General features: G+C 38.1%; 1 protein-coding gene across 1 annotated transcript in view; it reads right to left on the bottom strand.

Moving 5' to 3' along the window:
• Positions 1-1,156: 1,156 nt before the first annotated feature.
• Positions 1,157-15,056, bottom strand: part of LIN28B (lin-28 RNA binding posttranscriptional regulator B) — a 178,739-nt gene continuing 164,839 nt past the window's right edge. The window contains exon 4 of the mRNA XM_088460505.1: positions 1,157-2,104. Coding sequence (XP_088316631.1) covers positions 1,735-2,104 — 370 coding nt within the window. The 3' untranslated portion in view covers positions 1,157-1,734. The remainder of the gene's footprint in view (positions 2,105-15,056) is intronic.

Here is a 15,056-nt window from a genome sequence, read left to right as displayed (position 1 = left end):
CAGGTTTGTATGTGAACATATAACACATCATGTTTTAAACTTTCAGAAACACAAAAGCTTTGTGGCTTGAAGTCGTATCATGGCCACTAAGCATCACAGAAATGTTTTTGTTGTGTCAACTGAAATGTTACAACACTTGATTACACTTCATACACACGTGTGTATGATGACAGTGCTCAATAGAGGGAGCTGAAACGTTGAACTGAACACTGGTTATTTATCCAGAGTGCCGCCAAACTAGACTTCCATATCTCTGAGCTGCTGCTGTCATTTTTGGAAGGCACCTGATAAGATCATACATATACAACATTTTTGATTGTTTCTGTTATATGTTATAAGTTTGCATCAGTTTGGACATCTAAAGGTTTCATAAACTATCATTTATATTTATTTTATAAAACACAAGATGCATGCATTGGTATATGAAATACTCTGGTGTAGATGGTGCACCTGTAAGGGATGTTATTCAGATGTGCACATTATATCTAACGTCTGAGGCAGTATTCCTTTGAACCATTTTCATTTGAGAGTCTGAGGGCTTAAAGATGATGTGCCTATGTTATGACATTAAAGTCAGCAGTTTAAATTTAGAAGTGTACAATACCACAATTCATGTCATGTTCACAAAATTAACGATTGCATGATTTAAGATCATAAACAGTTGGCAGAAACTGAAGCATTAATCTGTGTGCTACTGCTGTCTGCACTCCTACAGCCAACACAGGGAACTTAAAGAATGTCATTATCAATCTTCATCCAACACAATACCATACATAACATTAAACACAACACTGTATACTAGATCAGAGAAAAGACCACTGAAATGAAACCTAAAGCTTTGTTGGCTAAAAATATTGCTCTGGTGGTCACACTTGCCAACAAATTAAGAGGGGGAAAAAAAAATTTTTTTTTTATATACATACATTATATATATATATATATATATATATATATATATATTTATATATATTAGGGATGTGCAGGCTCGGATAGGTTCGAGTCTCCACGCCGAGTTTGGATTTTTCCCTCCAAAAAAACGGAACTCAGAAAGACGCAAAACGTCATCTTGCATGGACAAACATCATCATTCCTGGAAAGTCCAGGAGGGAAAAATCCGAACTCGGCATGCATACTCGAACCTATCCGAGCCTGCACATCCCTAATATATAATATATATATATATATATATATATAACACACAACAACCATCCATGCATTCATTTATTCTGGGACATTTAATACTATGGGTGTCACTCTTCTATATAGTAAAAACACATTGAACACACAATAAAAAGCCTGGTTGCGGGTAAAATAAAATAAATCGCAGGAGTGTTCCGAAGGGAAAAAAAATTATGTAAAAATAACAAATTAATATTGCTTCATGCTCTCTGATGAATTCTGAGAAAGATGTGAATATATAAACACATGTCCATATATACACATTATTTGAAATTAAAGGTGTGTGTAGAGACATTATACACATATATGCACACGCACATACACACATACACACACACACACACACACACACACACACACACAAATAAGGTGAAAATAAAACACCCTGCATGTTCAGTTTGCTTGGAGTGATGTCCATTTGTAGATTATTTTTCTTAATTCACAGTTCCTCAACAGTAGTTAAAATTCCAGGTCAGTTGCGAATAATGAAATTACTTCCCCTGTACTTGTATGAGGTAGAACTTCCCAGAGAAGGCAAGTTTAAGGGAGACAAAGCTAAGTTTTTTTTCTTTTTTGAACAGAAGGCCCCTTTCTGCTTTGTTCTTCAGGAGATGTAGATATCTTACTTAAGGAGGTTTCTTGCGGTGACCTGCTTGAACGTTCTGAGAGCTCTGATCTTCCCTCCTGAGAATATGATGGAGATGAATAGCCAAAAGCCCCTCCTCCTTCCCGTTGAAAAGCAGAAGTGGAAGGTTGCTGTTCTGCTTCATATCTTCCTTGAGAGGCTGCTGGATGCTGTGGAACTATCTTGTGGGGACAGTGAGCTACCATATGCATTATGCTCTGACAGTAATGGCACTTTTTTGGCTGAGGAGGAAGATTGCATTCTTTAGCATGATGATCAAGGCCACCACAATTGTAGCATCTGAAAAACAATAGAAAGTAGATATATAACTGCAATCTATCTCCTCTTCTTGGAAAACATTTACCCATCCATTTTATGCATTTACAGAACAAGGAGTGGTGGATGCAACCACATTAAGTGATATACAATATAATTCCAAGCTAAGGTCCATGGCAGGTACTACATGAATTAGAGGAATATGAAGGCATTGGAACATTCCTAACAAGTACACTAAGAAATGTACATTTTCCAAAAACAAAAATATTTAGCAGAGGCATCTTGCAATAAAAATAAATACAAAAAGTAAAAAAGCAAATAAGACTGTAAATTTAGTAGTTTTTAAATACTGTTTTTTTTTAGAATTGCTTCATATGGAAATTTCTTTTCCCTCACTTAAGTGGGGGAAAAAAGTTTTTTTCTTAATACATAGGAATTAATTCTTATGCCAACATTAAAACAGATGTAGACATTTTAAAAGAAAAATGTGCAAATTCACACAGTGATATATTCAAACATGTTAATAAACAAATGATTTTTGAACATACAGTAGTTTTAGGACATAAGGATGCTCTGAATCACCTCAGTACTGGTAGTATAGCCCGAAAATTAATTTTTGTTTTAAAGAATAAATTCTGCACAAATTTAATGGTTTAAACAGTCAACCACGTACTTTCCCTGCCACCTGCCAAAAAATGTCAGAGCAGATCTGCACTGAGCAATGGAATCATACTTTATAACTTAAAAATCTGTTGCCCACAGATATAAAAGAGAGATGGGAAATCAGCAGTTAAACTAACAGTGGTCATGCTAAGATAAATGTTCACATAGAAAACAGCACAACAGGTGGGCTCATTAATTGTGAAAAATTACACATTATCAACATATCTCACCAGTGTAATGAAGAGGAGCAAGTAAAAGCATTCTCCTTTATATCATGAATTCCCCTTTGAACAGAAAAGGAATGAACCCCACAAGGTGGCAATATATTCATTTAAATGTCAGGAATGTAAACCCATAGTAATACAAAATGTATAATACAGATTCATTTAGTCACCTTTCACATGCTTCTCTTCACCAGACACAGACTACCCTAATTTTATTACTGATGAAAGCGAAATTATTATTAGCAATGTGGAACTTTGAATGATGAAAATGTAAAAGTGCTTGTATTACTATAAATTGAATGTTAAGCAAAGTAATTTTTAACCATTTTGTTAATAGAATTTCAGAAAATAAAATATGAAATAAAAGTTTGTAAGAATAACTCAGAATTATGTAACTTAAATTTGGATTGAAAACAGAATATAACTGGCAAGAGTATTTTATTTGTTAAACGAAATACAAGTGCAGTACATGACAAATTGATCTACAATGGAAGTAAATTTAAGAAACATTTATAGACTGTAATTTTTAGAAATGGTGAAAAAATTAATTAACGTTTAGTTGTGTGTTGACCCTTTATATTGGGGAAAATCTCCCAGAGAAGTACAACCTTTCTTTATTCTGATACTATATATATATATATATATATATATATATATATATATATATATATATATATATATATATAAAAATATATACATAAATATATATATAAATATATATACACATACACACTTTTATTTACTTTATTGAAAAGACACAAACCAGTCAACTGAAACAGATTATCTTTTTGGGATTTTCACATATTTTAAAAGGTTATTGTATAATTTTATTATATTGCAGGGGCTATAGCCATTAATGTTAAATAAATGTGTTTTTAAACAAGACAAAACTATACTGGACTATTGTGCACTTCATAATATTTAAAACTGAACAAACCAAATACAACATAGGCATAACACCACTGTCCTTTAGTTTAAATTAAATAGAAATGCTGTCATAGAAGCTGAAAATATAAACAATTTGATTTGAGATACAGAACTGATTTAAAAATTAAGCGAAAGACAAAGCCCACACTCACCCAATTAAACATTAAGTCACATTTGCACAAATTAAAATCATTACAGTCTACTTAATTAACTGGATAATCAAATGATGTAAAAAATTAGTTCTGTTGTAAGTTTTATATAAAATTCAGAGACAATTTGCTGATATATGATATGGCATAAAAACTAACTGAAACCAAGAGTAATATTATAAAATGCATAAACACTCTTACTTTAAGAGTTAAAAAAAGAAAACAGAAAAAAAGATTTCTACAGTTAATCTTCTTAAAGATCTTTGTGTGTTAAGCAAAAAAATGGCAACAAAATACATATATGAAGCAATAAGAAAAAAAAGGATTCAGAATTCAGTGTATAATTTAAGACTGATCAGCTTTAGTTTACAATTACATTTAACTTATTAATAAACGATAAATTTGCTAAAAGGTGTTCCCAACAACCTCCCCTCTAAGAGGAGAAAGGGTTAAAGGGCCCCTGTAATTGTGCAGAGGGAAGTCATAGACAAATCAATTTAAATCAGTCACTATGCTATGCACTGTTATCCGATTCAGTGAACCATTTCACGTCACCAATTGACCAAAAACCTGCTGTCAAGTTATCCACTTTCAATCAACCAATACACCGTGCGTCATATTTCTCAATGCAAGTGCAATCTGGCTCTAGGTGATGTAGGTTGTTGCCTCAAGATTTAACTACATGCCTTTTTAATGCACAGAAAAATTCTAATTACACCACAATGTAGTCTTCCAGATTCCTAACCCCCATCATGTTTGCATCCCTGCTGAGGTGATGCCTTAGATGCTATCTGCTCCTGTTTATGAGTGCCAGCCAAGGGGGGAAGGAAGGCATTTATTCCACCCTTTTGAGTGTTTATTCACTTTGTGTCAATCATTCCTACGAGCAATACAAGTCATACCAGTTCCGAGATTTTTTTCTCCTCTGGGATTCTCAGCTAAATGGAAAACTTATCACCAATAACGCTCATACATGTAAATCCAATATAAACATCATACAAACTGAGCTATTTACTATTTATTTTGACTATTAGTTCCAATGTATACTTAGGCAACTTTCCAACATACATTTTTCTTTTGGAGATAAAATTTACTAAGAAAATAGAATACTGATTTAGTCATATAGCATGTTTTCTGCTATTAATACTAATGGTGTTCACACATTAGATTTTTTTTTTCGCTTATGACAGACACGAGTAGTTTCAGCTGGGAATCTATTAACTATGGCTCATCATGTAACACACATACATCTTCTTCACTTCAGCTGCTCCTAGTGCTTTCAAGTAGCACAGCTGCCATTTGGAAGAGGAAACTGGTAGGGGTAATTACACATTCAGATCACAGAACATACACAGACATACAATTTCACTATAAAACATGCCCAATATAAGCCACAGAATAGTAATGTCAAAATGCAATGTAACAATCACATTAATATCAAAGATCATTATAGCTACATCACAATACATGACTCGCACTGCTTTGAACACATCTCTAGCATTCCCTGACAAAACCAAATCCAGGTATATATATTACACTATGTAAATGAATCGTGAACCTATCACTGTGCTTCAATAAAATATTAATACCCAATAATATATTGATTTGTTCTTTAAAATATAAATAGATATATTCTAGTTAATAAAATCACAAGCCCGTACAGGTAATACTGTTTGGTACATCTAAATATGACCAAAATATGCAAAACCATGATGTGTCATAACACAAGTCTGTGACAGTTGCTTACCAAATTATAAATCATGCTGGCACACCCGGGAAGGACTATGGAGAGTGGAACAAACCCCCCTTCATTGTTAGGAAACAAAAAACATGAAAAAATAGAAGAGGTTTATATTTTTTTCCTATATTTCTTCCTATGCCTTTTTGCCCTCCCTACCACTCTGCATTGGTATTTTAGGTAATGGAGGAGAGTATACACACACAGATATATATATATATATATATATATATATATATATATATATATATATATATACACACACACACACACACACACATACATACATACACGCACACACACGCATATACACATGCAGCGGTGCTTGAAAGATTGTAAACCCTTCATATTTTTTATTTTTGTTGAAATTTAGCCTAAAACTACCTCATATTTTCACACAGTCCTAAAAGTAGATAAAGAGAACCAAATTAAACAAATGAGACAAAGACTTCCCTTTGAAAAAGTCTTGAGACAGACGGAAAGCGTTGGGAGCGCCATTTACTTCCCTTCATTAAATTTTTACCATCTTTTTCTAAGATAATCTTATTACAATCCTTGTACTTTATTTATTTTATTTATAGTAATATGAATTTCTTAACCAGTTGATATGAAATTTTGCTTCATATGTGTTTGCATTTATCCATTGTGAATTTTATAGCACCAGTGGGCGGTCTTTCTTTTTTGATTATTTGCGTAATTAAATTCTTGTTTAGTTGCTATATTTGGATGATCGTGAATTTTTTAGACTGAAGATGGTAGATGCACTAAGCACTTTGTAAGTATTGCCTATATCATCATCTTTTTGAAGGGATATACAAGTAGTTTTATTTAGCAAACTCTGTTCATCTAAATTTGATAAATAGTACAGGTTTACGCACTAGGCACTTTTGAAATAATTATACACTTATTTTCTCATCTGTTTACACATTGACACTATATGAACTAGCATTCAGTTTTTATTTATTATTTGTTAATTACAGATATCTTATAAGCACTATTGGCGGCGCCCAGTATCAACCTCATGTTTTTTTAAATCTACATTTCAGATTGCCACTACCATAATCTTGTTGTTTAAGCTGACACCCATATAAACTGGGAAGTGCACTGTATTCAGTATCCCTTGAGTCGATATTATTTTTACAGGTCTAAACAGTGTTCTGTACCCTATTTGGAGCTGAAATCATCCACATTTCCTATAATATTATATATATATATATATATATACACACATATACATATATATACACTTATTTCATATTTACCATAAGCAGAATGCACTCACCAGGGCTTCTCTTTAAAGTTTCAAAGATCAATAAAGTATGTTTTAGCACATCATGATTCAGCTCTCTCTCTACACACACACATACACATATATATATATATATATATATATATACATACACACACACACATATATATATATATTTATACATGTACACACACACAATACAGTGGCACTTGAATGTTTGTGAACCCTTCAGAATTTAATATTTTTGCTGGGATTTGGCCTAAAACTACCTCAGATTTTCACACAAGTCCTAAAAGTGGATAAAGAGAACCAAATCAAACAAATGAGACATAAAAATTAGACATGCTTATTTTGTTTTTGAGGAAAATGATTCAATATCACATATCTGTGAGTGGCATATGTACAGTATGTGAACCTTTAGACTTAGCAGATATTTTGAAGGTGAAATTCGAGTCAGCTATTTTAACTCTATGGGATGACAATCAGGTGTGAGTGGACAACTGTCTTTTTAAAAGAACAGGGAACTATCAAAGTCTGATGTTCACAACACATGTTTGTGGAAGTGTGTCATGCCACTAACAAAGGAGATTACGGAGAACCTCAAAAGAAGAGTAGTTGATGCTCATCAGGCTGGAAAAGGTAACAAAACCATCTCTAAAAAGTTTGGACTTCACCAGTCAGACAGATTGTGTACAAATGGAGAAAATTCCAGACCATTATTACCCTCCCAAGCAGTGGTAGACCAACCAAGATCATGCCAAGAGCAAGGCATCTAATAATTTGCAAGGTCAAAAAGCGAACCTCTAAGCAACTGAAGGCCTTTCTCACATTAGCTAATGTTAATGTTCATGAGTCCACCATCAGGAGGACACTGAACAACAATGGTGTGCATGTCAGGATTACAAGGACAAAAGCTGCTGCTCTCCAAAAAGAACATTGCTGCCCGTTTGGTTTAAATGAGAAGAGTTATGTTTTGAGAAAGGAGAACACTGCATTCCAGCATAAAAACCTCATACCATCTGTGAAACATGGTGGTGGTGGTATCATGGTTTGGGCCTGTTTTGCTGCATCTGGCCCAGGAGAACTTGGCCATCATTGATGGGACAATTAATTCCGAATTATACCAGAATTTTCTAAAGGAAAATATCAGGACATCTATCCATGAGCTGCTTAGTCATTCGACCAAAAAATGGTTAAAGAAGAATACATTTAAAGTTTTGGAATGGCCAAGTCAAAGTCTTGACCTTAATCCAATCGATATGTTGTGGAAGGACCTGAAGCGAGCAGTTCATGGGAGAAAACCCACCAACATAACAGAGTTGAAGGTGTTTTGTACGGAGGAATGGGGTAAAATTCCTCCAAGCCGATGTTCAGGACTAATCAACAATTACCGGAAATGTCTAATTTTTTTTGTCTCACTTGTGATTTGGTTCTCTTTATATACTTTTAGGACTTGTGTGAAAATCTGAGGTAGTTTTAGGCCAAATTTCAACAGAAATATATGAAATTCTGAAGGGTTCACAAACTTTCAAGCACCACTGTATATAAGAAGTAGTGGTTCCCGGCACTCAGAGCGCGTCATACGCTATACTTGCGCTGGTGCCTTCCATGGATAGCTTAATCCAAAATAGTCTGTGGAAGAAATGGTGGAACCCGGCATCTATCTTTGCAGTTATATAGATTTATTCAACATTTCAGGAGTCTGCCCATCGTGTGTGATATAATGACTGAACGCTCACCAACATGATTTTACACACTAGATCACTGGACTGTGCATTATTTCCCAACGACCGCACACCTCACTGAGTAACGGCTTGCCTGATCTATTTCCCACTGTTATCAAAACAAAACCTAACCACAAAGCCACAGCAGTACCACTCCATAAGTGTCAACAATAAAGCAGTTCCCTTAAGGGTGGGGACGCTCCTGCACAGAGAGGGGAATCCGCCACCCAAAGGAAGCATCCTGGAAGGCAAACTTATCAAAAGCATAGAATTTGATAAACATATTAATGGAATACCAAGTGGCTGCCTTACAAAGCTGTTCAGCCGAGGCGCCATAAAATTTGATAAACGTATTAACGGAAGACCAAGTGGCTGCCTTGCAAAGCTGTTCAGCCAAGGTGCCATGTCTTACTGCCCGCGATGGTCCAATAGACCGAGTGGAATGTGCTGTCACCCTGTTAGGAGCAGGGAGACCAGCCTGTGTATAGACGTGAGAAATAGTCATACGAAGCCAGCGAGCAAAACATCTGTTTGTTTGCTGGCCAACCTCTTTTTGTGAAATCCATATAGCACAAAGAGAGAATCTGATTTCCTGATGGAACTGGTCCGATCTACGTAAATAAGGAGCGCACGAACCACACCCAAGGATGCTTCACCTGTAGACAGGTCTGAAGGCTTAACGGCCGGGACTACAAGTTCCCCATTTATATAGAAAAACGAGAAACAACAAATATGGAGAACAACATGACAATGCCGCCAAGTCAGAAACTCTGCGAGCTGAAGAGATGGCGAGAAGAAAGTGTCTTCGCAGTCAGCCATCTCAAGTCCACCTTATCCAAGGGTTCAAAGGGATACGACTGCAGTGCCCTAAGAACCAAAGACAAATCCCACGGTGCCCCCGGTGGGAGAAATGGAGGTTGCAGCCGCAAACCCCCCTGTAAAAATGTTCTAACATCCGGCAGAGTAGCAAACTTGCGCTGGAACCAAGCGGTCAAAGCCGAAACTTGGACACTCAAGGTAGCCAGGCGAAGACCTAAGTCTAATTCAGCCTGAAGAAACCCCAGTATTCTCGATACCTTGAAAACTTTAGGGTCATATTTTCTGTAAGAACACCAAAGAAAAAATGAATGCCAAATTCTGTGATAGATGCGAGCAGAAGCAGGCTTCCTTGAATCAGCATCGTTTGAATCACAGCCGCAGAGAAACCCCTGGCCTTTAAGATGGACTCCTCAAGAGCCATGACGTCAAAGCCAGCCGAAGTAAATCCTGGTAAAGACAGGCACTCTGCATTAGCAAATCCTGTCTTAGAGGCAGTGGAAGTGGACTGTCTACAGATAGACATGTCAGATCGGAGAACCAATACCTCCAGGGCCAGACAGGAGCTATTCGTATCATCCTGCCCTTGTCCTGCTTGAACTTTGCCGACTCTTGAGAGAAGGGAGATTATAAGAAATAGGTATGCCAACCTAAAGTTCCATCTCACCACCAGAGCGTCCACGAAGGATGCTGAGGGGTCCCTTGTTCTAGACCCGTACCTAGTGACCTTGTGGTTGTGACGTGATGCCATGAGATCTACATCCGGTAATCCCCACCTGTCCACCAGGAGTTGAAACACCTCCGGATGAAGAGCCCATTCTCCAGCGTGTATGTCCTGGCGACTTAGGAAGTCCGCCTCCCAGTTGAGCACCCCTGGACTGAATATTGCTGAGATTGCTGGAAGATGGCCCTCTGCCCATAGCAGAATCTTTGCCACCACCCTCATGGCTGCCGGACTTCGTGTGCCTCCTTGATTATTTATGTAGGCTACTGCTGTCGCATTGTCAGACTGAACCTGGACAGGCCTGCCCTGAAGAAGGTCCTGCGCTAGATTGAGTACTTTGTGCACTGCTCGAAGCTCCAATATATTTATTGGTCAGTGACTTTCCTGGTCCTTCCACCTTCCCTGAAAGATGTAATGACCAGTCACTGTTCCCCATCCTCACAGACTTGCGTCCGTGGTGAGGAGTACCCATTCCGGAATCCATAATGGGCAACCCTTGTCTGAATGAGTTGTCTCCAGCCACCAAGAAAGGGAGAGCCGAACCTCTGGTAGGTTACGAATCATCTGATGCTTTAACCGATGATACTGACCATCCCACTGGGCCAGGATCCAGAGCTGTAGGGACCTGAAGTGGAACTGGGCATAAGCCACCATGTCGAATGTGGCTGCCATGGAGCCCAGTATCTGCATAGCAAAGTAACCTGACATGGTTTGCTTGCAAAGTAGATTGAGCACATGAGACTGTAGTGCCACAATCTTGTCCTCTGGTAGAAGAACCTTCTGTCCAAGAGAGTCCAGCAGCGCCCCCAAGTGCACCATCTGCTGAGTTGGAGAAAGAAAAGATTTTTTCCAATTGATTACCCAGCCGTGCTCCTGTAGGCAATGGTCATCCGTAGATGACATTGTAATATCTCCTGAGATTGTGCCAATATCAGGAGGTCGTCTAGATATGGCAGTATCCCAACTCCTTGTTTTCGGAGACGAGCCGTCATGACTGCCATTATCTTGGTAAATCATCCTTGGTCTGTGGCCAGACCGAAGGGGTAAAGCCTGGAATTGGTAATGTTGCTGATCTACCTCGAACCTGAGAAAGGCCTAGTGGGATCTTGGAATCGGGACATGCAGATTTTTTAATCAAAAATAAATTTGAATAATAACCCCTTCCCTTTAGCGTCACAGGAACAGGGACTATGACTCCTGACCTCAGGAGTGCTCCAATAGACTCCCGGTAGGTTGAAGCGCTGATCGGGTCTGCAGCAAGGTTTGTAGCAACAAACCTCTGAGGGGAATGCATTAGAAATGTGATAGTATAACCCTGAGAGACCAGCTCTCGCACACAGGCATCTGTAGTTGTCTGTTGCCAGGCCTGGGAGAACTGTAAAAGTAGGGCTTCCACTCTGACATTGTCCAGGGGGAGGCCCACCCCATCAGACAGTAGGCTTACCGTCTGGCTTGGAAACCGGGCGTTTAGTTGACCAAGATTTCTTGGGCTGCGGTTTCCTGTGAAACTGACTGTCTGGCCGAGAACTGTTTCTTTGTCCTACCCTGTGGACGAAAGGACTGGGATGACAACTGCCTCCTAGAGGCAGACCTAGATGGCAATTCAGCAGACCTCGGTGTTGCCAAAGAAGTCCATTATGTCATCCAACCCTGGCCCAACAAGTACCTTCCCTGCAAAAGGCAAAGATCCCAGAGCCTTCTTAGACCCTGCGTCCGCCTTCCAGGTTTTTAGCCCAAGGGCTCTTTGGGCTGCAATCAAGTTAGCCGAGACCCTAGAAGCCAGGATGTCTGCGTCAATTCCCACTTCCCCCATATCAACTATAGTATCCTATAGAGATTTCGTCCAATCCTTCATACCTTGGCCACCCAAGCTACAGCTGTAGTTGGCCTGGTAATAGCTCCAGATAGTGAAAACATTGATTTCAGGTGATTAAAAGAGGTCACAGATTAGAAAACTTGATAAAGAGGATGCTGCAGGAATGGGCAACATAGAAATCCTGGTTAATCTGGTCACATGAGCATCTATCAATGGGAGAACTTCCCATGCTTCAGACATGAGATTTGACAGCTGCCCAGACTGAGGAAAATAATCCTTAGTCACCGCCTGATGCCTAAAGACTGGCTCCTTAGCCAGTGACACCTCCTTTTCAGTGATAGATGTACCCGACAGTTTTGACAAAAAAGGCAGTGTGCACACAGCAGCTAGCATACAGTCACATACAATGCATAAATACGCATATTTGCTAAAGCAATATGGTCTCTGGGTCAAATGACCAGCCCCGGAGGGGTAATGGTAGGATATAGAGTGCGCTATCTGCCAAACCCAAGGGAGAGGCAAATAGAGACAGACCAAATGCTAAACTACGTGCGTCTCACACACGAGGTGGTCAATTATAGCAAGCCAGAGACGGGAATCCGTACCCAGAAGTTTGCGTCTGGGGAAGGTGCGGCGGGGTAGTGCCCATCTCCCCATGGCTGCCATTTTGATGGCCGGGTACGTTGACCTCACGGCAGCAAGACGTTGACTACTGCACTCTAGTGCGTCTTACCACCCGTCCCCGGCAACAGACAATATAGCCCTGGCTGATAATTTAAGAGGATGAGATTATTTCTAGGAAACGAAAGAAATTCCTAAGAGATCAAAAAAAATTACGTGACAGGCAGTGTACATGATAGGACAATTACCAGCCAACTAACCATAGATTAAGGAAAGATTTTTCACGTAATTTCAACCGTTATAAAAGGTTGAATTTTCCACAAAAGAAATATGGATCAGATTGGCAGCAAATAAGTTAGAAGCCTAGAAGAAAGTTTAGCCATAGATCCCCAGACCATGGGAGAAAAAGAGAAAGAATTCCCTCTTATGGAGGTAAACAGAGTGAAACCATTTCCTACCATAATAGATATGAGGTTCTGTGGTCTCCCTCTCCAAATGTCTCATCAACACCATTTTTTAGAAGGGAGGAGAAAACATATACTACCTCATTCTCAAAGAAGGGAAGAGCTACATGTGAGGCTAGATTCTCATCAGGGGATAAAAAGAGGTTTATACTACGAGAAGACGAGGAGGAAAGGTCCCCCCCAAAAAGAAAAGCCCAATATTATCTCCAAGAAATTCACAAACAGGGATTATTAACATCTCTGAGAAGAAATTATCCTGCCAACAAACAGTGATTTTAGAAATAGAATTGAAATTCGCCCCAGATTATCATGTGGACAAATTCAACCTCTTTATTGACTTTAACAAATATATTAGTCGATGAATTTCTTAAAAAGTCCGACACCTAAGCTTTGTTATGAACCTAGGGTCAAACCTAGTTTCATTACCATCCAAATTCTATCCGGTTGAATCCCGAAGTAGTAATTTAGACATTTTCTATGAGTCAAAGACTATTTTAGAAAAATAGAAAATACAGGATAATGAATACAATGGGAATCTAAACTCGAGGGAAAAACAAGCAGTTAAACAAATTAAACAAGATAATGATATAATAATAAGAACAGCAAAGGAGGGGCGGTAGTGCTGCAAGACAGAAAAATTTATTTAGAGGAAGCCTACAATATTTTAAACGATGAAGATACTTATAAAAAATTATTGAGTAACCCAACTGGCATCTATCAGGAGGAATTATATAGTTTATTCATTGAAGCTTCTAAGGAGAACCTGTCATTGGGAAAGGGGAATTTGAGTACATTTATATTGAACATCCAGTAGTTTTTATATTTTATCATATCCCAAAGGTCCATAATGATAACAATCATCCCCTGGGAAGACCAATAATATCAGGGATTAATTCTCACTGCAAATCATTCCCACCATGTTGACCTGAAATTACAACGTTTTGTTAGAGAGTTAAAATCATATTTAAAGATTCTACCAGTCTCCTTAGAGCCTTGAGAGGTTATGTATGGGCCCCCAGGGGATCGTTGGCTCACTATTGATGTGCAGTCTCTTTACCTATCGATTCCCCATGCTGAACCAGTTTGTAAAGCTGTAACCTCTGATACTAAGAAGTCGAAAGCAGAAATTGACTTTGTAATAAAGAGTATTACATTTATACTTCAACATAACTTTTTTGAATTTGAAAATACCTATTTTCTGCAACAGCGAGGTACGGCAATGGGGACAAAATTTGCCCCATCATATGCAAATCTCCTGATGGGAGAGTGGGAGGAATCATTTGTTTATCATACCATAATCGAACAAAAACATATTACATTTTATCGTCGTTATGATCTTATATTCATCTGGCATGGAGATGACTCTAGTATTAAGCAATTCATTACTCACTTCCATACAAATGATTTCAACCTTCGGTTCACGTTTAAACATCATGAGAACACTATGGACTACCTCAAACTAGTACTTGAAGGGATAGTAGGTGAGGAAGTGAGAACCTGTACATTCTTTAAGGCGGTGGACATGAATAGTTTTATCCCCTCATTAAGTTGCCACCTACCCTCTTGGAAAATCAATGTATCATACAAACAATTTCAAAGACTTAGAAAAAATTGTAGCGACATTGTTACTTAATGGGATCCATCAGCACTTCTAAAAGATAATTTCATTGAAAGAGGATATAAATGACCTATTATTGAACAAGCAAGGTTAAGGGCATCAGCCCGAGATAGGGAAGAATTACTAGTTGAACATCATAAAACACAAGAGGGGAAATTAAGGCAGATGAGACCTTTTATCACCCAGTATAATCGTGAAAACTTTCTGATTAACAAAGTGTTAAACATTGGAACATTTTACTTA

Source organism: Taudactylus pleione, unplaced genomic scaffold, assembly GCF_031769625.1.
Source record: "Taudactylus pleione unplaced genomic scaffold, aTauple2 ptg000046l, whole genome shotgun sequence".
NCBI lineage: Eukaryota > Metazoa > Chordata > Amphibia > Anura > Myobatrachidae > Taudactylus > Taudactylus pleione.
Note: the sequence above shows the minus strand (reverse complement) of the source record. Positions and strands in the feature narration are given on the sequence as shown.